The sequence below is a fragment of the Falco naumanni genome, chromosome 3 (assembly GCF_017639655.2).
Source record: "Falco naumanni isolate bFalNau1 chromosome 3, bFalNau1.pat, whole genome shotgun sequence".
Lineage (NCBI taxonomy): Eukaryota > Metazoa > Chordata > Aves > Falconiformes > Falconidae > Falco > Falco naumanni.
The window spans coordinates 13869700-13894486 of record NC_054056.1 but is presented as its reverse complement, the minus strand read 5'-3'; the positions used below and the strand labels follow the sequence as shown (position 1 = coordinate 13894486).

Here is a 24787-nt window from a genome sequence, read left to right as displayed (position 1 = left end):
GAAAACAAATATGCGAGAATGCAAAACCCAGAACATGCAAACTCTACCTGGGCCCGAAGAAGCCTAAAAAATGAGCGATACTTGAGTGTCAGCAAGGTGAGTGTAACCTTGAGGAAGGCTGAGGACTTGGAGGCGAAGGCACGACAGCACGTAACCATCAAGCTATGTGCTACCACGCATTTCCCACGTGGTGGCTGTGATCTGTTCATCCAGATTGCACCGTCTACATTCAAGAGAGCAACAAACAAGCCAGCAAAAAGTTATTGCCTGGTCACTTATTTTCTTGTATTTTTTTTTTTTCCCAGAAGCTCCTAAACCTTGGCCTGAATTGGACTGACCATGGTGAAATAAAACTGTAGCAGAACCTGAAGCACGACCTTTTGCTCGGACCTTAGGTCTCAGGTTTGAGAGATGGGATGAATTTTTAGATGGGGTAATTTTATTTCTGTCGCAGAAGTGAGGGGGTCCCCGGTGTCTGCAGCCCCCTCGCTTTTCTTAGTGGGGGGGCAAGATGCTTGGCAGAGGTGGGGGTTGCTCCCTGCTGGTGTGGACCTTAGGTCTCAGGTTTGAGAGATGGGATGAATTTTTAGATGGGGTAATTTTATTCCTGTCGCAGAAGTGAGGGGGTCTCCGGTGTCTGCAGCCCCCTCGTTTTTCTTGGGGGGGGGGGGGGGGGGGGGGAGGCAAGATGCTTGGCAGAGGTGGGGGTTGCACCCTTCTGGCTGCTGGAAGAAGGGCTGGCACCCAGCGCCTCCCCTGGGTGCCCCTCCAGGCACCTTCCCGAGGTGGGGGGGCTCAGACCCAGGCCAGCTTGGGGGTGCAGGGCTGCGAGCCTCCCCCGCCTCCCTGCTAGCCCGCGGGATGCGGAGTGATGCGCGGCGGAGTGCGGGGCTCGGACCGCACCCGCAGCCCTTGGGGGTGAGGGGCTGGTCCCCTGGCCCCTCCGGGGTGCGAGGAGGACGGGGCCGACCCCGGGCGGGAGGAAGGGCGGGGTGAGGATGGCGTATGGGACTCCGAATGCGGCCAAGCGCCGCTGCCGGGGCTCCGCTCGGGGAAAGCCCCGCAAGGGCAGGTCCGCAGAGCTGCCGCCGCGGCTGCCGCTCGCCATGAGCCGCTCCCGGAGCAGCGCCCTCCCCACGTAGGTAAATGCCCGGGGTGGGGAGGGGGCGGCCGGCTCCGCCTGGGCGCTTCTCCCCGCTGCAGCCCGCAGCCCCCCCCCCCCCCCCCCCCCCCCCCCCCCGCAGTCGGCGGCGCGGAGGCACCCGGGCCCGGAGGGGCTGGGCCGGGGGCTTCCAGCGCGGAGCCAGCAGCGGGGACACGCAGCCCCGGGGTGGGGGGGGGTGGGGGGGTGGTTGTTTTTTCAGGGGGGCGGGTTGTGTGTTGGGGTATTTTATTTTTTTTTTTTTTCACCCATCGCGAGGGGGGTGATTTTGGGGAGGGTCGAGGAAGAGGATGCAATGAGGCTCCGCCGGACTGGGCGATTTTTGTAGCCTGCCTCCTCCTCCCCCCAGCCTCCCCCCCCCCCGCCCCCCCACTACCCCCCCCCCCCCCCGGTTTTGGCTGGCTCGCTTTCCAGTTGCTGCATGAAGGGCTGTGCTTGTGGCGGTGTGTGCCCGCTCCCGGAGACGTGGCGCACCTCCCTCGGCTGAGGCCGGGGGGGAGGCCGGGGGAAGGGGGGGTTAATATTTTTTTAAATTATTTATTTATTTTGGTTTTTTATTTTTTAATTTTTTTTTAATTTTTTTTTATTTTTTACCTGTCACGTTTGTCCTAGAAAAATAATTATTAAAAAAATATAAAACGGGCAGGGCGAGGGAGCCCGAGGCATCCCCGGCACGGGGGAGTGCGTGTGTGTGCGCGGGGGGCGCCCCGCCGCCCCGCCGCCCCCCGCACCGCAGCGTGCGGGCGCTGAGCGCGATGCGCCCCGGGCTCGGCTCTGCGGAATAGCGCGGCCGCCGCTCGCTGTCGGCGGGCTGGGGGCGGACGGACCCGACCGCCGGCAATTCCCTCTTGATGTCCATGAATGCAAACACCATGATTTTCATGATCCTGGGCGCCTCTATCGTTATGGTAAGAGATTTTGCTTATTTCCCTACCCCCCCCCCCTTTCCCCCCGCTCCCCGCACTGTCCCTTAGCCTGTGCACCTCCGTGTGTGTGCGTGTGTGTGCATGTGTGTGTGCCCCATCAGCCACCAAAGATTATTTTCTTTACGACTGCTTCAGTCTTTGGCAATCAAACTAGAGTCAATGTTTTATTCCATCATCCAGAGTTGACCAGATGCCTTGGTTATGGGCTCTTACAGGCAATAGCTTGCTTGATGGACATGAATGCGTTGTTGGACAGATTTCACAATTACATCTTACCGCATCTGCGAGGGGAAGACCGAGTTTGTCACTGCAACTGTGGAAGGTAAGTTACCTGCACATCTCTCTCACCTGGGCCCCCCCCAGCCCCTTCCCACCTCCTCTCATCGGGAAGGCACCGCGACGTGCTGGCCAGGCTACCATTTTTGCATGCCGGCTGTGTCTCACCTTCCTCAGCAGCTCCTGCATGAACACAGGGGTGGCTTGTTTTTTTTTTTTTCGGTTCGTTGGGGTTTGTTTTTTGTGTGTGTGTGTTTTCCTTTTTTTTTTTTTTTTTTTTTTTTTTTTTTTTTTTCCCCGGAAGAAGAGTTTTCTGTGGCCCTGGAAGTCAATTTTCCTTTGTGTGGATGCTTGTGTATACGCATCTGCGAACCTTGGGAAAGTGAGTAACTTTCGTTTAATCACTTGTCATTTTGCCTTTGGTGCCGCTGGGCTGGCATTTGTCAGTCGGGTTGCGGTCTGGGTGTTGCGGTTGGTGGTTGTGTGGCTTAAATGAGGTTTGGAGAACTGTGGCTTGAAGGGAATGAGGTTTGGAGAACCGAGAGGCTCTGTGCCCAGGAAGGAGCGTTGCTGGCTAGGACAGCATCACTTGGAAGCTTCGTAATCTTTGATCAGCTTTTAATTCCCTGGAGCTTTTCTCTCAAGAGTTGTAACGATGCTGGACAGAGCATGCTGAGGTGGCCGGTCTGGGCTTTTGCGGAGCGTTTAGTAAGCTAAGAGCATCAAAGCGGATTCTATGGCAGGAGTAAGTAATGCCTTTGCTGTGTGCAAGTTTACAACTGGGCAGATACCTGCCCCTCTCCGTGGCTGTGTGGCGATGCTGAATTCTCCTGACCAACGCAGCGCTTCTTGTGTCGTGTGTGATCGCAGGGGTGCTCAGCCTGGAACTGCGTTCGGCTGCTCTCTGTCACAGCCCGGGGACTGAGTAGTGGGGAGGTGAATGTCTCTGTCCTCAACGTGGCTGTTGTGCTCCTCACCCTGTGCTCCTGGAGGCCTCGTTCCCCTCCTGTGCTTGGTTACTCACTGCCTGCTGGAGTTTCTTGTCTGTGGGGGAGTAGAGCAGCACGAGGCTGTGCCAGCTAAAGGACAGGCTGGGGGAGCCCTCCCCTGCCACAGCCAACGTTCAGGTTGAGCTTTGCTCCTCTCCGAGCTGCCTCTGGAACCAGCTGCATCCTGTCTCCCAGGCGTCACGTCCCTCTGGTGTCCCTGGCGCGGGAGCTAAGCTGGAACCGGGATGTGCGTAGCTTAACAAAGGGAAACCGCTTTGCCCTTCCACTCTGCTTCGCCGTAGCCTTTCTCCCCACGGTTCCTCCTCGCACTCCTGGGGCAGGGCAGCAAAGAAGGTACAAGCAGCACCCCTGGGGCCAAATACAGCCAGGGCGATCTAGTGAGCACGCCCTAAATACCTGGCTCCTTGAGCACCGCTGCGTTCAGGTCCATTGGGAAGACTGGACAAGAAACATCCACAGTGTCTTTGACTTTTTTTTTTGGCAGGGATTGGCTTTTTCTAAGGTAATTTTTTGGACACTCCTTGGTGTTTTTCAGCAGTTTAAGAGTTTCCCCTGCCTCTTCAGCCAATCTTTCTTTTTACTTGTCACAGCTGTGTTCAGTGGTGGTGAAAATTGGCTGCTGGTAATAGGCTTTAACATCCTCTGGAGTTGCTGGAGAGTGTCAGGTCTCACTGGTGTTGTGGCAGTGTCCCTTCTGGCCAAGTCTGAGAAGGTGGCAGGGGCACTCCTCTCTCTTCTTAACTGTATGTCTGCAGAGATGCTGTTGAGGCAGATAAATTGGCCATGGCACTCTCCCCAGACATAGTTAGGTCATTTCTTAGAAAGTGCACAAAACAGCTTCCAAATTGTCCAGCGTGGATCTGAGATGAGGCAAGACGTGGAAGTTTTAGGTACGTGCCTTAGGTATGTCGAAGCGATGCTCTTGCATATCACACCGGCCTCAGCTCCTGGGCACGGGCTCTTGCCGTGCACAAGCATTTGTTTCAACCTGCTCATCCGCTGGCGTAGAGGACGCTGGCACAAAGCATCCTCATACTGCGGGACTTCGCGTGGCCTCGTGCTAAGGTTTCGCCTGCGAACCTCACCTGCTCTCTGAGCTCTGACCTGCTGCCCAAACACCAGTGTTTCGAGTTCTCTGATGCATCAGGTGATGCTGAACGTGCCCTGTCCTCTTTGCCAGCTGTCCATGTGCTCCAAGCACTGGCCTTCAGTGTGAGCCCTAGGCAGTTCTGCCTTGCGCTAGGCAGGGATGCGTCCTGGCGCAGCGGTACCAGGGGCTGATACCCGGGTCTTAATTTGCCTGTAACCAAAGGGAGCCCTTGGAGGAGGGAACTGGCTGCAGTTCAGGCTGTGGCAGGGAGGGAGGGGGAAAATGAGTACATGTTGCAGAAATGGAAGGAGGAATTGGAATAAATGAAGACTGATGTCAATAGGCTGAGCTGCTGTGATGCCTGCTTTTCCCCCCTGCCTTAGCCTAGGTTGTGGTATCGGTCACCCCAACTAATTCATTCAGGAATGTTTTCCTTCCACTCTCCTGTTCTGGTTGTATCGTTTGTCAGGGTAACGGGGTGGCCCCCTTCCCCAGAGATGCTCTACCATGTCTAAGCGCCCCAGGTTGGACTGGGAGTACCTGGCCGTGGGCATCCAGCGTGCAGCAGGATGTGCTCTCCAGCAGGAACTGGAATCTGTGCCGAGCTTGCGTTGGCACGAGGGGCTGGGAGCTGTGGTGGTGCTGGTGGTGGCCCTGGGCAGCGAGGGCTGACTCTGCCGGTGCCTCAGGTGCCCGCTGAAGCCAGCTGTGCCAGGGAATTTGGGGCTCCATGCTCTGCCCCTCCCAGGCCTCTATGTCCCACCTCATCCCTGCAAGGCTCCCAGGAAAAAGCCCAGACTTCAGCCCTTGGCTGTCCCTCCTGCTCTGGGATGCTGGAGCGCCCTTCCCAGCCAGGAGACTGGGAAGACTGGAGGCAGCCTGGGGCCTTTGGCTCAGATCACAGCAGGCAGGGGGGAGCAAAGTGTGTCTGCAGCCCACGTCCCCGCTCCCTCAGCAGCAGGATGGGCCCTGGCTGTTTCCAGCTCCCTCTCCTCACTTGTTTCTGTCCACACGTTCTGTTCCCTGGGGAGCAGTGGCTGGGATGCGCTGGCTCTCCCCCCGGCGCTGGTCCATGGTGGGATGCTGGCAGGCAGCAGGACGAGCCGTACCGCGGGGTGCCCCGGTCCCTGCCCCCATTTTGGTGGCTCTAGGCTCACTGGAGCCACCCGGGTGCATGGCCAGCAGGACAGGCTGTTCTGGCTGTCTCCTCAAAGCGCTCTTCAGGTTGCATGGAGGCTGTGGCTGGGGTCTCTAATCATGGGCAGCGATGTGTCTGTGTCTGGACTCTGCCTCTTCTCCTCTCCGGGTCGGAGGGGCTGTGTCCAGCAGGAAGGTCCCAGGACAAAAGAAAGGGAGAGTAGGCTTGTGGCACCCTGTCCACTCCTTCCTGAACCCCTGCCTCCTGGGATCCTGCAGCGGGGGACCGTACTCTGGATTTTCCCCCACGATCCTAAGTGCTCGGTGTGTTAGCAGTGACTGGGGACAGCCACCAGGGTCAAGACATTTGGGGAAGAAAACCAGCCTCATCCTCAGGCGCTGCTGGATGCAGGACACTTGGTGCCACCAGGGCTGGTCCCACCCTCGCTGTGCACATCCCTCTGGGGTCGTGGGGGCTGCATGAGGCTGAAGCTGTTGCTTGTCACCTTATGCCAAGGGAAGGTAGCAGTTTGTTGAGGCAAGTGGGACCTTGCGATGCTGGGCCCTGGGAGGGGCTTTTTCAGGTCTGTGATTCAGGATTTGTGGCCTCTGGCTGGGCACAGGAGAGCTGAGGGTGCTTGGGAGGGTGGTGCTGTGCCAAGGGGTCAGCGCCAGCCCGTGGCTGCAGGGACGGACCCCGTGGCAGGCTGTGTGGTGCTGGGAGGTGATGCTTTCTGCAACTGCAAGCTGCCATGCTCCCCCGCCCAGTGCAAAGAAACAGATGGTCAAGGCTGCTGCATCTTTGCGGTCTGTTAAGTGGCAACGTCCAGCAAGCCGCCGTTTTGGCTTTGGGTGAGCCTGGGCTGGCCAGCGCCTTTGCCGTAGGAGCAATCCTGCTCTGGGAGTGGAGATGGATAGTCCTCCGGGCTGAGAGTGGTACCCGGCTGTGCAGGTGGGGTGCTGCTGCTGGGCTGAACTGGTGCTCTCCCAGTCAGCTTGCCCTGCTGGCAGCACTCGAGCCGAGGAGGACAAATCTGCCAGAGCCTCTGAGGCTGGTCAAAACGTGTCTGCAGCTGTTCCAGGGGAGAACAGTTGCTGGGGAAGCAAAGCTGGTGTAGTGATGGTGCATGGAGTAAGAACATCAGCAGGGAGACAGGGCTGGAGCCGATACTGAGCCTGCACAGCACGACAGGGACTGTTCCTCTCCTAACATCTGCCTCCTCGCTGGAGGAAGAAGGGGTGACAGCCACATTTACACTCCTGCTGGCTCCTGTCGATGCCATGTAGGAATGTGCCTGCTGGAGCAGATCCTTCAGGGAGCTTGGCACTCTCTGTCCTCAGCATGTGGAGATAGTCAGGCTGTCCAAATGACTGTGCTGGGGCCTGCTGGCGTGCAGGCTCTGGTCCTGCCTCCCTGGGATGTACCCCTTCCCCGAGGGAGCAGGGCTGGGGAGGACCGCAGAAGCACGGTGCTGCCCCAGTCCAAATGTTTCTGTCCCAGCCAGTAAAGGGTCCTCTCTGGAAGCAGAGAGCTGGCAGCAGATCAGGAGCTGGGTGATGTCATGCAAAGGAAAAACACCAAAGGGCGTCAGTGGAGGCAGGGTGAGTTGGAGAGAACAGATGACACCTGCATGGAGCAAGGACCCGTCAGAACAGCCTGGGGGGCTTGGAAGATCCCTGTCTGCGAAAGGACAGGGACCTCAGGAGCTCTGGCATGTGTTCTCCTTGCCACTGACCTTCTGAGTGACCTTGGGTGAGTCTTTCCCTCCCAGGCAAAGTCTCTCCCAGTGAGCAGGGTTAACGAGGGCCAAGGGGAGCATCAGCCTTCCCTGGATGCTGAAGCCCTGCGGCAGGGCTGGGGGCCTGGCCAGCCCTTGGTCAACCCTTCCTCTCTGGGGGATGCTTCAGCCCTGCTATCTCTAGGCTCTGACCCAGGAGGGAAAGTCTCAGGGCAAGGCAGTGATGGAGCGACCGGTGCAGATGGAGACCCTGCAGCACAATGGGCAGCTTCCCAGGAGAGCAGCTGGGCACAGGGTGGGAATGCGGGAGGTGGCTGCTGGCTGGGGCTCTGCCCTGATGCTGGGGACACTGGCAGCACCAGTGACCAGGGGAGGATGGCTGGTGGTGCCGGGGTGGTGCTGTCCTGGGGCAGCGTGGGTTTGAGTAACGCTGCTCGCTGGGCTGTGCCCGTGAGGGGCCAAACGCTGCCCTCCACGCTCAGAGGAGGGACAGGCAAGGCTTGTCCCAGGCCACCAGCCCTGCTGGGGGGAGGGATGCTGCAGGCACAGTTTTGCTCTGGTTCCTCCTTTCCCAGACACTCTGGAATTCAATAAACCTCTTTGTCCCCAGATCCTCTGTGGATGCGCTGGGAGGGCTCATTGCCTTTGGAGGCCACCAAGCCTTTCCAGGGCTTCTGGTGGCCGCTACAGTGTGAAGGGTCCCAGGGAGATGTTGTCATCAGTGTGATGGTGCCACCCACCATCACTGGCTTTGCTGGCGGTGGCTGGGAGAGGCGCCGGGCTGTTTGGTGTGTGTGGGGAGAGGCTGCAAGGTCAGGCAGGGATGCAGGACAGGACAAGGGAGGCTCTTCACCTCCCTCCGGCTCTGTGGGGCATGGCCGGGGGCCACGTTCCCCCCAGTCCTGCTGCAGCTGGAGGTGGGGAATGGGTCAGTCCAGCCAGGTTGTGACAGCTGGGACAGGAGCCTGGGCAATGTGACTTGTCTGCTACTGACCGAGACGGCCACCTGCCCAGGAGGGAGCCCAGCCGAGGGGGGACCTGGAAAACGTTAGAGGCAGCGACCAGCTCTTTGCATTTAAAATGACAGATCAGTGGTGCTTTTTTAAAGGCTCCCGTGCTGTGGCTGCAGCAGCCAGCACACGCACAAGGTCACTGGAAGGGACAATAGCGCTTTGGGCAGCTCTGTAGTGACACTTCCCAGCCGCGCTGGCCAAGGCTCTGCCCCAGCCTGCTGCACTGCTTGCCCCGAGGGGGAGGACAGGAGATCTAACCCCCCTTAGTCACACCGACAGGGAAAGGGGACAGGGATGCTACAGACACACACGTGTGCACGGACACAACCACGGCTCTCTTTGTCCAGCAGCTTCAGGTTCTCACCCAAGCCAGGTGCTGTCTAACTGGGGACAGACCAGCAAACCCAGTCTCCCACTTGCTTCAGGAGAGCAGCTGACCCTCCTGCTTTCAGGGGTGTTTCTGGCCCAAAGTGTGCTTACATTTCTTTCCCTACAATTACATCTGCTTCCCGTGGATGTTCCACCACAGCAAGGATGGGCATGGCTGTTCGGTGTGGCTGAAGGTGCGTGGCACGTGGGCGGAGGTGGCGCATGATCAATCCCATAAGAATAATTTGGCCTGGATCTGTTGTGACAACTGGTACCAGCTTGAATTGCCCAGGAATTGGCCCTCAGGCTATTTGGTACGTCTTCTTGTAAAGAAACGTAGTCTGGTCATGGGTTTACTTTTTGAGGATCATGTGTGCTTTGTGGCAGCTCTGTCACGGCCGAGGGTGCTGTGAATCCCATGGTCCTCACACCCACAGCAGTTGTCTGTGATGCAAAGCCAAAGGAGATTTTTAATCTCTTCTCCAAGGTCTTTGGTTGGTGAAGCAGGCGCTGCCGGGAGGGTTATCCCAGCCCCTGGACATCCACATTTCTGAAAACAAGGTTTGGCCAAAAGCATTTGCTGTGAGGAGCTGCCCTGGGTTCCAGGGCTGCCCTCCCCAGGAGGGTGCTGGCCGTGGCTCCCACCACCCGCGTGGTGCTCAGCTCGATGGCGACAGCTAAACTTAGAGCTTAGTGTCCAAAGGACAGGGCCGGGCTCTTCTCAGGGGTGCCCAGCGCCAGGACAAGGAGCAATTCCAACAGGAGAAGTTTCTTCTGAATACGAGGAAGAACTTCCCTCCATTGAGGGTGATGGAGCAGGGGGCAGGCTGCCCAGGGAGGCTGTGGGGTCTCCTTCTCTGGAGACATCCAAACCCACCTGGATGGATCCTGTGCAGCCTGCTCAGGGGGAACCTGCTTCAGCAGGGGCTGGACACGGTAATCCCATGATCCCAGAGGTGCCTTCCAGCCCCACCGTGCCGAGATTCTGTGTGATTCCATGATACGTTGCCCCGGTGGATCCAGCCCCCAGAGCCCCCAGAGGTCATGTTCCAGTTTCCAGCTCCTTTGGTACGTGGTGGGGACCCTGCACCTTTGTGCACTATTAATAACGCTCTGTGCTGATGTGCCGGTGTCTCTGAATCACTCCTGTGACATCCCTGGGGACTTGAGTGGCCACAGAAAACTTCTGGGGGTCTGTCCCTGTTCTCCTCCCCCTCTCAGTGGCACCACTCCATCCTGTTAAGCCAAAACAAAGTGTAAAGATCCCTGCAGCCCAGGTCTCCCAACTGTTGCGCTAGCAGGAAAAATGTGTCTTCCCTGAGCCTTGCCCAACCTTTTCCAGAAAACTCTGCAGAGTGGAAACCCGGCACTGCACAGAACTACGCTGGGAACTGGGGCTCCCCCAAAACGGCCTGGGGGGTGGCAGTGCAGGACCCCGAGTGGTGGTGCTTTCCTGGGGTGCTTTAGTGACAGGAGGCTTTTATTTTAAGGAAATTCACACCTGTGATCCAACTTTGATTTCTGATACTTGGAAAATGAAGTTGCCAGATCCAGAGTGGTCGAAGTTTTTGCTCTCTGCTGAATTTTGCCTCTCCTGGATCGGCTTTGGATTTGTCAGTGGCTCCACCATCCAACAGGACTGACTCCCGGCTGTCCCACAGCACCTCAGGCTGGTACAGGGATGCTGTGAGGACTGAATCCTTCCCTACGGAGTGCTGGAAGCCAATGGTCACTTTGTGTGCCCAGCCCACACGTAAGAAAGGGTTAGCCAGGCATCCTTCCCTGGAGCTTCTTCCCTTGAGACGTGCCTTCTGGCTCGTGGGTGCGCAGAGGTGTCGGGGCAGTCACACTGGAGATGTGTTGGAAATAGTTGTTGCCAACTTCAGTTGCATCCCAAAGCTGGTGGTGATGTCTTTCTGTCTGCCCCGCTCCATCGGCAGCCTCTAGATCTAAGTGACCTACAGACTCCTTGTGCTGGGGAGCCAGGAGGGGAGAAGGTTCGGGGGGGATCTTGTCCGGGTACACAGATACCTGCAGGGAGGGTGTCCTGGCAGCAGAGCCGGGCTCTTTGCAGTGGTGCCCAGTGACAGGACCAGAGGAACACAGGAGGTTCTGCGTGAGCATCAGGGAACACTCTTCCACTGGGAGGGTGACTGAGCACTGGGATAGGTGGCCGAGAGGTTGTGGTCTCCCTCCTCGGTGGTATTTAAATGCTGTCTGAACGTGGTCCTGGGCAGCTGGCGCTGGGTGGCCCTGCTTGAGCAGGGGGTTGGAGCAGATGACCTCCAGAGGTCCTTGCCAACCTCAGCCATGCTGTGATTCGGTGATGTTTATGGAAGCTACAGGGCAGGAGCAGAGACTTGGCCTCTGAGTCTGGACTGGGAAATCACTGGGCTTTGGGGACAGTCCCCCCCACATGGAGAGGGAGCTGCAAACCCCAAGGAGCATCAGGCCCTTCCTGCTGCCCCCGAGGTGCTGTTCAGCCCAGTGATGACCGGAGGAAGCCAGGAGAGCTGGAGGACATCCCACTGCAGTGTGCAGAGTCAGCCTGCTGGGGAGAGGGACGAGGCAGGGAAGAGGTGACTGTGTCCCTTCCCTCGATGCCCTGCAAGCAGAGAACAAGAGCTGTGAAGAAAGCTGAGCTGTGTGGGAGGAAAAAACCTCTTGTGAAACACACGAGGGGAGTGCTGTGTCCCACCTTACTGCAATGCTGCACGTGCGTGTGTGTGTGCACGTGCACAAGTGCTACAGGCACGTTCCTGCCCCTGGGGGACGTTTGGCAGTGAGAGGAGCATATGCACTCCAGGACTTTCTTCTGGTCCAGGGCTGAGAGCCTCCGTGAAAACCACCTCTCGTGGAGGTGGCTTTCTAGGAATGGGTCTGTCCTCCCGGTGTCTGGGAAGTTTTGCTTCTCTCAGCCCCAGCGATGGCTGCACGTTAGTGACGCTCTGCACGGGGAGGCTTTAGGTAGCCCCGTGGGTTGCGACACGAGGGTGCAGAGGAGCTACATGCCAGCTCCAGCTGAGGCCCTCAAGTTCTTGACCATCTCAAGGAGGCTAGGTTTCTGGAGGTGTTTGTGGACATAGCCCTTGAGCTGTTTCTGTGCAGCAGGCGAAGGGGGAAGCACGGCACGTGGGAGGCACATGCAAGGCTTGTCCTTTCGCCTTCTGCAAAGCCTCTGGGCTGTGCTCCTGGCGCTGACGGGAGCCCTGCCCTTCATGGAGAAGAGCTCCCTTTTTGGGAGCCCTCCCTCACACACCCTCTCTGCCCCCCTGGACTTTCCATGGCCAAACGAGGGAGCAAACCCTCCGTTTACAAACCAAGTGGCTTCAGAAGGCACGAGCAGCGCCTGCCTGTCACCTCCGAGGTCACGTCGCGCTGCCACCAGAGCTGGCCGGGATGCAAATAATTCTGCCTGCTCCCTGGTGCTGGGGCCACCGCTGAAAGCCGAAGGGGAGCGATGCCAGGCAGCGGGAGCATGGCCGAGCATCCCGTCTGCACAGCCTTTTCCACCCCTCCACGTGCCGTGGCACTGGGTTGTGCACCAGCCCACCGTGCCTTGATCTGCTGGGAGCTGGTGGCTCTGGTGCAGGTGGCCTCCATTAAGTCGTTGCTGAGATTAGGGCTGTTTTCAGTAGGTTCCTTTGAGTGGAGGTTTGTTTGTGTAAATATTTGGACGTTTCTCAGGCATGATTATTGAGCAACCTGCACCTCATGCATATTCAGAGGCCTCCAGCGATTGCCTCCTCTCCTGCATGTGGGAGCGGGGCTGGGTCCGTGGCCGTGGGAGGGACATGGGAGCGTGGGTGCTGCTGGTGGGGGTGGCGGTGGGCAATGCTGGGGAGAGCCCGTGCCACCGCGCCCCAGCCCGGAGCTGGAAGCGCTGCTGATGCGTCTGTGCTGCAGTGCCAGCGCTGTTGTGGTGGTCTGATGCAGGCAACGTTAGCGGTGCTGGCAGGCACGTGGGGCTGCTGAGCACACCTCGCCCTGGCTGGCCATTGCTGGGCTCCCCGGCAGCAGCCACAGCACCTGCCCGGGCACTGCCTGCCTCCAACCCGGGAGGAGGCAGGACGGCTACGCACCCAGCCTGGGCAGCCTCACGGCTCCCGGCTGCTCTTGGGGGAGGTTAAGAGCTATTTAAAGCGGATGCAGAGGCTCCAGAGCAGCTTGCTTCCAGTTTCGCTTTGCATCCTGCATCCCCTGTCATCTGGGATCCTCCACGTGCTCGGCTCCCCTGTCACGGCTGGTCCCCTCCCGTTCAGCCCCCACAGACCTGCCTTCTTTTTGCTACCGTACAACTCCCTCGCTCCGTCTCTGACGTTGTCCTGCTTTTCCCAAATTAACCAGGGTCTTTCAAGCAGTTCAGCATCGTCTCAGGCTTGGTGTCCATCATTTCATTGCACAAACCAACCCGTTCGCCCTGCTGGCGTACAGCTCAGGGCCAGCATCTCCAGAACCCCCGAGAGAGCCGTGAGTCCCTGGAAGCTCCAGGGTCGATGCTTCCCCTCCAAGCATCGCGGCAGCCTGTGGCACCGCATCCCTCCCTGCTGCACGCCGCTGGCAGGCTTGGCAGCCAAGGCATCTGCTGCCCTTCTGTGCTCTGCTCTTTGGGGACAGCACGAAGCTGATGGCTTTGTTTTCTTTTGGTTTTGGGTTGGTTTTTTTTTTGAGACTGGCTACAAGGCAAGGTCGGGCCTCTGTGTCCTCAGTGGTGGCGTGAGATGGGCTGGGAGGCTGCAGGGTGCCAGCAGAGCTTGCAGCCAGCAGGGTCAGGCTGGGAGACCTTCCTGAGCCGGTGCTGCAGGGGGGGAACGGTGAGATTCAGCTCCACGTACCCCCGGCGGCATTTGGGGCGCTGCAGGGAGGCTCGCGGGCTGCTCTGGTGCAGAGAGATTTTTCTGGCTACCTGCTGCAGGCAGTAATTGCTGCCTGGTCCTTGAGCTGGAGACCCTGCATCCCAAACCAGCCCAGGTCATGCAGCGAGAGAACCTGAGACAGTCTTAGAGCTTGCTTAGACTTTTCCAGGAGCGACAGGCAGCAGGATCTCTCCATCTGTGGCTGGGGACGAACACGAGGCACACTTACGAGTACCTCCTCCGTGGCTGTAAACACGCTCTGCTCTAATGTGTGGAAGATATGGCTCTCGTGTGACTCTGAGGTGGGACATCAGCAAAGCGGCACGCCTCTGGCGAGGTGCCAGGAAGGGGCTCGCGCCGGCGGTGCTGCATCCCGGCAGACCTTCATCACTCGGTAGAAAAGCAGTACAGCTGCTCTAGTTGCACTTGTGGGGCGACACAGCTGCACGCTCGGGCTGCGTGTGTTCGCCAGAGCAGCGTGTTATGGTCCGTGAATGCAGCACTGCCCTTTACGCCTCAGAGGGGGTGACCCCGCCGACCTCCCGCTGTCCTTAATATGATCTTCCATTTTACAGATGACGAACTTAGGCGCAGAGAGCCTGTATCAGGGATGCGACACGAGTTCCAGGCGTGGGTTCAGGTTTCTGTGCTTTTCTACCTCGCGCTCGGCCAATTCCTCTGCTGACATAAGCACAAAAAGCCAGTACGGCACTTCTGCTCCCGGAGAAGTTGGTGGAAACTTAAATGAATGGTGTTAAACCAGCCCCTGGCCACAAGAGCAGGCGCTGGCTGGAAAAAAACGTCCTCTGCTCTTCTTCACTGATGCTTTTCCCTGTTTCTGTTCTCTGCAACAGGCATCATGTCCATTATGTTATTCCATATGATGGGGATCAGTCAGTGGTGGACTCCTCGGAGAATTACTTTGTGACTGACAATGTAACCAAGCAAGAGATTGATCTGATGCTGGGACTTTTGCTGGGCTTTTGTATAAGCTGGTTTCTGGTGTGGATGGATGGGGTTCTCCATTACGCGGTGCGAGCCTGGAGAACTAGCCGCCGGTATGGTAAGTGCAGCCTCCTGGGCTCCCTTCTCCTTCGTCCCTCAACCCCTTGCCCTGTCCTCTGAGACTGGTGGAGAGGGAGGAGGTCATCATCTGGCCCATCTGTGGGTTTGGCACAGGCCACATCCCAGCCCACTTTATACAAGCAGGAATGTTTACGTGGAAAATAGCCAGCCGAGGATCCCAGCCTTGAGGGCTCTGCTTTGGAAAGTCTAAAGGATGTGTTGGTGCAAAGGGGTGGTTGATGGAAAGCAACATGTTTGCCCGTAGGCAGGCTGGCAGATGGTGGTTGTATGTCTGCACATGTGGGCAGAATATTTTCAGGCCAGACAAAACTTCCCTGAAATCTGGATTTTTCTGTGCATATAATTTGCAGCCAGGCACATGCCTATGGAACGCAGCCTCTTGTTGTTTGTACAAACTTGTGGTGATGGGATGACAAGGACAGGCATTTCTGTGTTGCGTCAGGGATGCTCCAGCTGAGGCTTCCCCATCCTCATTGCTGTTCCAGATGTGCCAATTTTTTTTTCAGTAGTGACATCAGCCCCACAGGGAAAAGTGTTAGCCACACTAGTTGGTCTTTGGACTGGTTAACTTAGCCTTCGGAGCGAGCAGCCTGAGAATGACCTCCTTCCGAGCCCCCCCTGCCCCTCTTTGCTCTCTCAGCATGGACATCCCATGGACTTTAATTGTTGGAGGGGAAAAAGACAGAAAAACTTATAGTAAATGATGTGAAACTCCATAACAGTGTGCCTACAAACCTCAGTCTCTCTGATGGGTGGTGTCTGTTATATGACAACTCGGAGTTAAAAAAAAAAGAGTGAGCGAGAAAGATTTATCGGCAAGCCTGTAAGAAACTCTAATTACGAAAGTGGACTATCTCTTTCTAAAAACTCAGATCAAAATGGTATTAATTTCTCATTAGTCTTCCCAAATCCCCAGCAGCCTGCTTGAGCAGTTTCTGAATCAGGACTCTCCTGAGGCTGTGTTGCGGTCGTTTCCCAAGCAGAAAGCTAACTGTCAGAGTTTCCAGTGAGATCCGTGGTACCCAGCTGAGGTACCAGGTACTTGAGGCTGTGACGCCTGTTTCTGGTCGCACCACCTGTGGCTGTGGTCTCACGAGGGCTGGTGAAGGTGGTGGCCTGGTCAGAGCTCTCCCTGGGGGGATGCTAGTGGGTACAGCAATGCTGCTCCTCTGAGCTACTCCTCCTCTGATGAAGCAGGGAGCTACCAACACGGCATTGCCAGCTAACCTGCCTTCTTAGGAATGTAGATGTTTTATTTTTAGTAATTAAGGGTAACGCTAGTAATTAATTTAGTATTGAGGCTGAACGATCGCTTTCCTTTCATTTTTTTCCCCTGTGTATGCATCTGCAAAGGCTTTACTAAGGGGTTGGCCGATGGTGCCGTGTATGGTGCAGCTACATCTTTTTGGACGGTGCATGCAGCATTGCTGTGCACCCAGCTTTTTCTTCCCTTAGCAACCCCAGTGCCCCTTGCATGATGAAGTCTGACACCCTCTCTGGCCCGAGACGTCATCTCTTAGTGCTGTTGCAGCAGCCACACGGCCCAGCCTGCTCTTAAACCGGGCTGGTTGTTCCCCAGCTGGGTGCTTGCACTGTCCCCGACTCACTGCACATCCCTCTCCCCTCCCAAACGTGTGGTGGAAGAGCCCCGGGAAGCCCCCTCGTCTCGTTTGTAGGTGAGGTTTCCAGTGTCGTGGGGCAGGGGGTCTCTTTCCAGTCAAGGTTTTTATGTGCCTTGAACCGTTCTGGGCAAAGAGAAAACAGGGCGCCTGTGCACCGTGTGAGTGCGTTTCATTAAAGACAGGCTGAAAAATCACTGGGGGTTTTGGAGCAAAATAATGAATGTTGCGATTTTTAGGTATTTCCTATTCATTCAAATCAACTATGCAAATCGAGTCGTTTTAAAGGCAATAAACAGAAAGGATACCTATTTCTTGAATGAGTGCCTAAGCTAAAATTTCCTTCCCAAGAAAGAAATGGTGCTTGTGACTGTGAGAGATGGGGTAATCCAAAATACTGTACTGGTACGGAGTGTAGAGCCCTCCCTGAAATACACAAGTGCCACTTAGCAATGACTCAATGTCACGTTGTGGCCTGATCAGCTTGAATTTTGGTCTGTTAGAATAACCTATAGCTCCTTCCCGATGGGAGAGATCGCTTAAAATAGAAAATATTCTATAGAAACTCAGACATCAGATTGTGCTTCATGGTAGCTGCAGTGCTAGTCAGAGCGGTCACGTACCACCTCAGGCTAGTTGCAATAGTTCAACTTTGTACAGTCTATTGTCCTCTGGAACTTTAAAATTCCTCTTTGTGGGGTCGCGCTGTGTGTGTTTCTGGGTGCAATGACCCAAAACTCTCATGCAACTGAATGGCAGCTGGAACATTGCTATGGGGAAAGGGTCATGGGCTGAAACACCCAATTAAAAACATGCCCCAGTCCATGCACCGGCTGTGGGGCTGGGAGGGGGCTGTGCTGCTGTGGTGTGCCATGGGCCACTGTTGCAGAGGCCAGAAAAGCCAGGATTGAACTGGGATGCTGTTCCCCTGGCGCCATGGTCCTCGGAGCACCCGGGGGGAGCGAGGTTCCTGCCTTTGCTGGATCGTGCCCGTGCCATCAGCCTGGCGTTCGGTGAGCAGGGCTGGAGGATGGGGCTCAGCACCAGGGGTTGGTCCCTACCAAGAGCAGAAAGCTGGAGTTTGCCTTTTCTAACTTCCTAACTCCCACCCGCGCTGGCACGCCGGGGCCGCGCAGCCGGTCCGTGCCTCTCTGGAAACAAACCGTTCCCATCCGTGTCATCCCTGGGGGATGGGCAGCCGCTGCCTGTGCTCGGGGCACATGGGGCAAGCTGGGGAGAGGAGGGGGCAGTGCCGCGGCTACAGCCAAGGCGTGAAGTCTGGCTGTGGAACAAGCGTGGTCCCAGGGGAAGCCTCAAGGGTGGCCTCGCCCCGCCTGTAACTGGTGCCTGCTTTCCGTGGGGCAGGCCAGGAACAGGGCAGGAGGCCATGGGTCTCACCATTCCTGTCATATCTCACCTCCCTTCTCCTTTCTGCCTTCCAGACAATTCCTGGTCTTGGATTCCAAAATTTTGTAACTTAAAGGAGTTCAGAAAACGTCATCACAGGCAGTACGAGGAGGCGACTGGGAACATGGTGCACATCAAACAGAAGCTGTACCATAACGGGCACCCTAGCCCGCGGCACCTCTGAGGAATGCCTTCCCCTCCAAGGACTGCAGTGAGGTTTTAAAAAAGGACTTTGCTCTTCTTCCAGGGGAACAGCTACTCGTTTGCCCCGCTATGGAAGCCAGCCGAGGACACGATTTTACTTATCCATCCTGTGTGTCCCTGTGGCACACCACGATGCACAACTAAGCCAGTCCTGGATGCTACGCAGCCAAGACATTGCACTGTGTTCTACGTTTTATTGTCAGACTTGTGTATATATGTAAAAAGCAGACAAACAAAAACAAAGAAAAAAAGAGAAAAGAGATTTGCATTATACTTTCAACCCCCTTTTCCTGGCATTCACGGCTGTCCTGCACGTCCAGCTACCCTCTGGGGAACGTTGGCCAAGGGGATGGAGGTGGGACAACACGAAGAAGATGCAGAGTTTCTCATCCAAGAGCTCAAGTCCCCTGTTTCTTTGGTCCTTTGGCTTGGTTTTGCTCTGCTCTGTTCCTTCCGTTGCTAGAATGGCTTGGCTGGTGACAGGTTTGGATGGGGACTGCTGCCAGCTAGTTGTGAAGGCACAGTGTCCCTTTTACTTCAGTTCCTGGTTTGGGGAGTTGCTGGGGGGGAAGGAAGCCCTGGGAATATATAACTGATCTGTTGTTTGCATTGCTGTACACTGAAACCTGCCTTAAGCAATCCAAGAAATCTTAGTACCAGGGGAACAGTACTATGAGGTATCGGTCTGTTTCGCAGGGCTGGTGCTGCCTGGTTTACATCACTTCTGTATCGGTGGTACCTTGCTGATGTCAGTGCTGTTATTCCTCACTCGTGGTAGAGAGGAGTTACTCCTGATAGGCGAGGAGAAGCGTAGTGAATGGTGTTAGATCCGACTTGCACCCTGATCATCCCCCTCTGCTGCAAAACCACCACCCGCCCCGTGCCTGGGAGGGAAGGAGATGCTCTGCACCCTCTTTTTGCGGGGGGAGCCGGAGGTCCTGGTTAATGCCACCCCAGAAACACCGGCAGTGCAGCGAGAGGATCCTGGTAACAGCATCCCTCTTCTCGCACATGAAGAGCCACCCCTGCTCTGGTGTTGCTGCTCCCAGCTGAAGCAGCCCTTCAGCAGCAGGCTGGGCTTGGCTTGAGGGGCACAGTGCGATGTGAGCCTGAAGCCAAACTCGCCTACAGAGCCCAGCACCCCAGCAAGGGGTCAAATCAAAGCACGAGGATGCTCTAACGTGGGTTTTGCCTTTGCTTCCCCTGGTCGCAGCTTAGGTGTGGGTTTCAAGGTAGCTATCAAGTATCTGAAACCAACCTCCACCTCCAGAGCCCTCCTTCACTTCCAGAGTTGCCTGAAGGAGCCGAGAAAGCCTGCGTGCACCTAGACAGCAGATTCCTGGAGCAGTCACGTTCTGCTGGGGGAGGGATGCGGATGCAGCCAGGCTGCATTGCTCTCACACATGCTGGGCAGCAGGCAGCAGTAGCCCTGCTCGCTGCAGTGGAAAGAGGGATTTTTATGGAGAGGGAGGGAGATGCTAGCCCCAAGAATTTTAAAGGTGGTAGCCCTGAATCCCAATCATTTCTCCTTCATTCATCACTTTGTATTGAGTGGGCTTGTGCTTCAATGGGGAAAACACCCAGAACAAAAGGATGATGATTATTATCAGAAACTGCTGTTTTCTTCTCTGGATTCCTTGACACTGTCAGTGGCCTCCTAGTTGATTGCAATGTCAGTGAAGGGAAAAGGACACCATGACTCCCTGCTCTTTTCCTCCCTGCTTCAGCTTCTGTGTCTTGGGGTGGGTTTTGGGTTTTTTTTCCCCATTGTTTTCTATGCCCAGGACCAGTTCAGTTACTTACAAGCCCCAAAGCTGACCAAGAGCCTGTTTCTCTTCCATTCCTACCTTTGCCATTCCCTAGTGCCTCTTATCTTGGAGCCCCAGTTTCTGTCTGAGCCTAAATAATTGCCCAGCCTATACTTAGGTCTGTCTGCTCGACTGTCTGCCGTCCAGGACTTCCTAGGGTTGTCATGTCTGCAGCCACCTGTTAGGATCTAAAAAAATGACTTTTCCTGAAGCAGCTCTTTTCCAAGACACAGGGCTTTGCAGCCTCCCTCACCGTATGAGCTCTGTGCGTTTGGCCATCTGGACTCACCCTCCAGTGGTGTCACCGCAGCCCAGCGTCCCTCGTAGGGTGCCCGATGAGACCTGCTGCTCGCTTTGCCCGGGGGTGGTGGCACATGCTGAAGTGGCAGCGAGGAATAGGTGCTGTGTTATAAAGCAGGGACGTGTCACGGGCACGTCTTCAGATGGGACAACATTTTGCCGGGGAGAAAATTCCATCGTGCTAGAGATAAATACCGAGCCTCTGGAACTAGTTATGAGGGAAAAAAGCACTTAAAAATCTCTTTCCACTTGGAGCCTCTCACCAGGGAGAGTGGAGGCAGTGACCTAAACTCAGACTGAAGCGAAAGTCTGGTTCTGCCCTGCTCTAGCAACTGACCTTAGTTAAAATATCATTAAATATGAAACTTACAGCTGGAAAGAGTGGAGGACGGCTCACACTGATTAACTCTGACCCACACCAGAATTTCAGAAGAATATGAGGTTCTGGAAGAGGGGGGAGAAAACCAAAATCCTACATGGTACATATTCCCATGGTTTAAGAACAGACTTTTTTTTTTTTTTTTTAATTTGCTGTGTCTGCAGCTATTACCTTGCGAGCATATCTCTTGTTTACACCTAGTCAAAAAATAAAACAAAAAAAATACTCTGAGCACAATTAAATTTACTGGGAGTTACTTCACCAGTCTTAAATCTAAGGAAACCAGGAAGACCCTCATGGAGTGAGGTTTGTCCCAGCACAGGCTGATTCTGGGGAACTGGAGAACTTTCATTCTCATCCTTAATTAATTGGGCCAAGCTGCTTCCTGGTCCCCCTCCTGCCCCAGGAGATGGGGTGCTCCCGGGCAGGGGTGCCTCAAACAAACAAAAACCCAAACGGTGGTGAGAAGTCCCCGCAGAGGAGCAGCCCAGGTGCCACCTGGCATTTACCCGCGTGAAGGATGGCTGTTGTCCCCGCAGCCGAGTGGCTGCCCCGGCTCCTCTTTGGGGAACAAGCCCAGAGCCCCCAGGGTGGCAGAAGGCAGCCGAGGCAGGACCAGCGTTAGGGCTGAACCCCAGGACCAGCGCTGCATCGCCCCCAGCAGCGCCTGCTCTCTCTGCTCGACATCAGCACTCTTGTCCCTACCCCATCCCCTCAGCCGATCCCGCTGGAGGTGCGAGCCTTACCAACAGCGTCCGACGTCGTGCTCTCTTGTCCCTCTGTCCAAGTGCATTGCTACCGTTGCTCGCAGCTCCGTTGTCTGTAAAGTCTGCCGTCGCACCGTTGTCTTCTCCTGTGCGTGTGTTCATTTTGCTTTTGTCTGGTCGTGGGGGTGTTTTCTCCTCGTTTAATTGTCTGAGATGTACTAGTGTTGACTTGGTTATTGTTCTCTTGCCTCTGATCCAGTCTTCACATGCACACACCAAAAAAAAAAAGAAACAACAACAAAAAGCCCCACAGATCAACCCCCCCCAACGCCAGCAACAGCCCCAAACAGAAAGCTGAAGGTGACTTTGGCATCGGGGGGGTTGCTGCAACAAGGTCAGGGTGGGCAAGATACTGGTCAGAACATGTGGAAGAGGGAACAGGGGGTTGCAAAGCATCCAGCTGGCAGCTGCGCCTGCAGTGGCAGCTCTTGGGGACAAAGGAGTGGGAAGCGGGTACCGTGTCTCAGCGCGCATCCGCCAGATGCTTCGAGGGAGGCTTCTGCAGGCTTCGATGGGGGGGGGGGGGGATGATTTTGTGCCGCCTCAGGAAGGACTATTTTTAGAGCAGAAACAGAGCTTCAAACTGTCCGTGCCGGTTTTCCAGAGCTGGGATGGGCACTGGAAATGTTCTCCTGCATTTTTGGTGTGAGGAGCACAGGCTGGGCTGGCTGCACGCTGGTGGCCGGGCTCTGGTGCAAAGGGGAGGGGTGGGAAGAGGTGGGAAAAGCAAAGGGCTTGTGAAATCCATTGCAGCAACCAGTAGCATTTTTTTCCATTCGACCACCCCCACCCCCACCCCAGCGCTGCTGAATAACCCCCTTGCCCCTCAGGGAGCTCCCTCAAGGCAGCGTAAAGCTAAAGCCACGCTACGGCAACCTTCTTTCTGGTCCCACCACTCGTTAAAGAGCAGGCTGTCAAGCTGGTGGGCTCCTCCACTTTGCTTCCTACCTGGCATCTGTCCTTCCACCGCGTTCAGAGGCTCCCAGCAGGCTGGCTGGGGGGAAGGAGGAAGCGACAGGAGGCCAAATTCACCGTAGGTGTAAGAAGCACTGTGCCAGAGCGGGGCTGGCGGAGCTGCACGTTGCAGGAGAGGAAAGAAGGAGCCCAAAGCCATGGCCCGGGGGATGCCAGGGGTAGCACGTGTGTCGATCCCAGCCACCCCATCCTCCTGCTGCTCAGTCCCTGAGCCAGCCAGGGACACATCAGCTCTGGCAGCACCTACCACTAAACACTGAAGGACCAGCAAGGAACCCAGAGCGCGTCCCAGGTGTTCACAGCAGCGGGGCCTGCTTTGAGTTACTCCCACTGCTCCTCTCTACCTCTTTTCCAGTTGCGCTCAGCTGGGAGAAGAGAATCCCTGATAGAAAGGCATGCTAAAAAGGTGGCCGAGGGACTGGAGCATTGCTCTGAGGAAAGGCTGAGAGAGCTGGGACTATTCAGAGAAGAAAAAGCTCAGGGGAATCAAGATGTATCAATACCTGCAGGGAGGGTGTAAAGGAGGCAGAGCCGGGCTCTTTGCGGTGGTGTCCAGCAACAGGACCAGAGGCAACGGGCACAAAGTGGAATGCAGGAGGTTCTGCTTGAACATCAGGCAACATTTTTTTACTGTGAGGGTGACCGAGCACTGGGACAAGTTGCCAGAGAGGTTGTGGAGTCTCCATCCTTGGAGATAGCCAGAAGCCAACTGGACGTGTCCTTGGGCAGCCTGACCAAGGGGTTCGACCAGATGAGCTCCAGAGGCCCTTTCCAGTCTCAAGCATTCTGTGAAAAAAAAAAAAAAAAAAAAAAAGCCATGCAGATAGGTGAGCTGAAACCCACTGGTTTTGCAAGAGACCAAGCGCTGATACCCAGAGTTGAGGTTGCAGCAGGCAGCACACACGCAAACGTCAATAGCCTTTGCTTACCTGGGGTAGGGTCTAGGTGAGCCAGCGAGGGAAGTCCTGATCCAAGGTCATTCCCAGCTCAGGAGAAAGCACATCGTGAAGGAAACATTTCACGTGTACTGGCTGTGCTGGAAAAGGGAGGGCAATGCTCATCCTTCCCCCGCCACATACAAGGCTGGAGGCTTGCAGGCAATAAATGTCACGGGAAGCTTCAGTCTCATTTCAGGTTTTGCTTTGCAGCAGCAGTTCCACCTTCAGCGTGGCATCGATGAAGAGTGTGTGTGTGGGTGGACACGGAGGTAACGAAGGCTTCTTCTGCGTGTGGGGGGCTTTGAAAGGTAGAAAGGGCCAACAGAAGCTTCCAGAGCACCTCTGAATGTGAAAGAATAAAAGTTCTTCTCTTACCAGGGCAGACAGGACAGCTAGAAGGACATTTGGATCAAATGCTTTGCAACCTGGGCATGCTGGTGGGACAGATGTATGTTGCAGGGACAGGCAATGGGGCGTACAGCAGGGGACAGCCAGGGCATTATGTGTCACACATGAGGCAGGGACACAGGACTGCTGGTTCTACCTCAGGAGGGAGCGATGAGATGATGTCCTCAGGCCAGCCCAGCTCCCTGCGGTGCCCTGGAGAGCATGAAGCAGCAAGAGAACTTACTGAAGGGGAAAGGAAAGGAAAAATAAAAAAAAGAAAAAAAAAAAGAGCGAGAAAAATAATAAAAAAACCCCAGACCTGCAAACCCCATGCGTGCAGGCTGTTGGGGCAGAAGGAAAGGGAGCAGGGCAGAACACGTGGGCAGGTGTCAGAAGCTCTACAGCGAGCCTGGGCTACCAGTTTGCTGTATCCTGGCTGGGCTCTCAGGATACTGGTCCAGTTTTGTGTGTGCGTGTCCGTGCGCATCTGTGTGTTTCTGTCCGTGTCTGTCATCCTGTGGTCACTGCATGAAGTCCATTCCTCTTCTGTGGTACCTCCCATTCATTCGCACTCGTTTCTTTCCCAAGGGGGCTGCTAGTTTTAGTCTCCTCTTCAAGCCGAGCCCTGGGATTTCCACGGAGGGGTGACACCAGGAGGACAGTTCAATCCTTCCAGGAGCTGAGCGCCCTCAGCAAACAACAACTGAGGCAGTGGAAACCCTTGCAGGACAGAGCACACAGCTTAGGAAGATTTTATTTTTTTTTTTCAATAGTGCTCTGCAGTGAGAATACAAGAGCAAAACTTGGAATGCTGTTTTCCCTGATTGTTAATCCTTCTTTTCTTTTTTCCCGCACTCAAACCAATTTTGCATGCACCAGACAGGAAAGAGGTACAACATGTTGATACTAACAGAGAGAGAGATTATACTCCGCTCCGAGTCTAATCATAGAATAATCTCTACTGTGGTTGAAAAGCAATAATGGCTAATTTTTTTATTAAATACACTTGCACAGGCAAACGTCACCTAGAGTTTGCATTCTGGGAGCGGTGACAACGCCGTGCTGAAGCTAAGGGGAGCAGCTGAAAGCCGCAGAGAGCTTGGGGGTGGGGGAGGCAATAGAAAAAGCACACTGTGATTTTATTTGGGTCAACGAGTGAGTGTATTTCAGCCATTCCTTCCCTTTCAATAATATGTTTGTATAATAGATAACCAGTTCAGCTCCTGAAACTAAGCCCGTCCTTTGCTGTTTGTCAGTAAAATAGTTTTTTGCATGTTTTGCATCTGAGTGTTTTTTCCAACCCTTTGAAGCGAACGATACTCTCGGGGGTCAGAGGCTG

General features: G+C 55.6%; 1 protein-coding gene and 1 long non-coding RNA gene across 2 annotated transcripts; one reads left to right on the top strand and one right to left on the bottom strand.

Annotated features, from left to right (window-relative positions):
- Positions 1-1764: 1764 nt before the first annotated feature.
- Positions 1765-21392, top strand: TMEM240 (transmembrane protein 240). The gene is made up of 4 exons (XM_040588522.1): positions 1765-2070; positions 2304-2410; positions 14433-14641; positions 17726-21392. The coding sequence occupies exons 1-4, from the start codon at positions 2014-2016 to the stop codon at positions 17872-17874; spliced, it is 522 nt and encodes a 173-aa protein (XP_040444456.1). The 5' UTR covers positions 1765-2013; the 3' UTR covers positions 17875-21392.
- Positions 18075-24743, bottom strand: LOC121085647. Its single transcript, XR_005827143.1, has 2 exons — positions 21128-24743; positions 18075-20446 (listed from the first exon to the last, which is right to left on the bottom strand). It is a non-coding gene; the product is annotated as an uncharacterized LOC121085647 (long non-coding RNA).
- Positions 24744-24787: the final 44 nt, after the last annotated feature.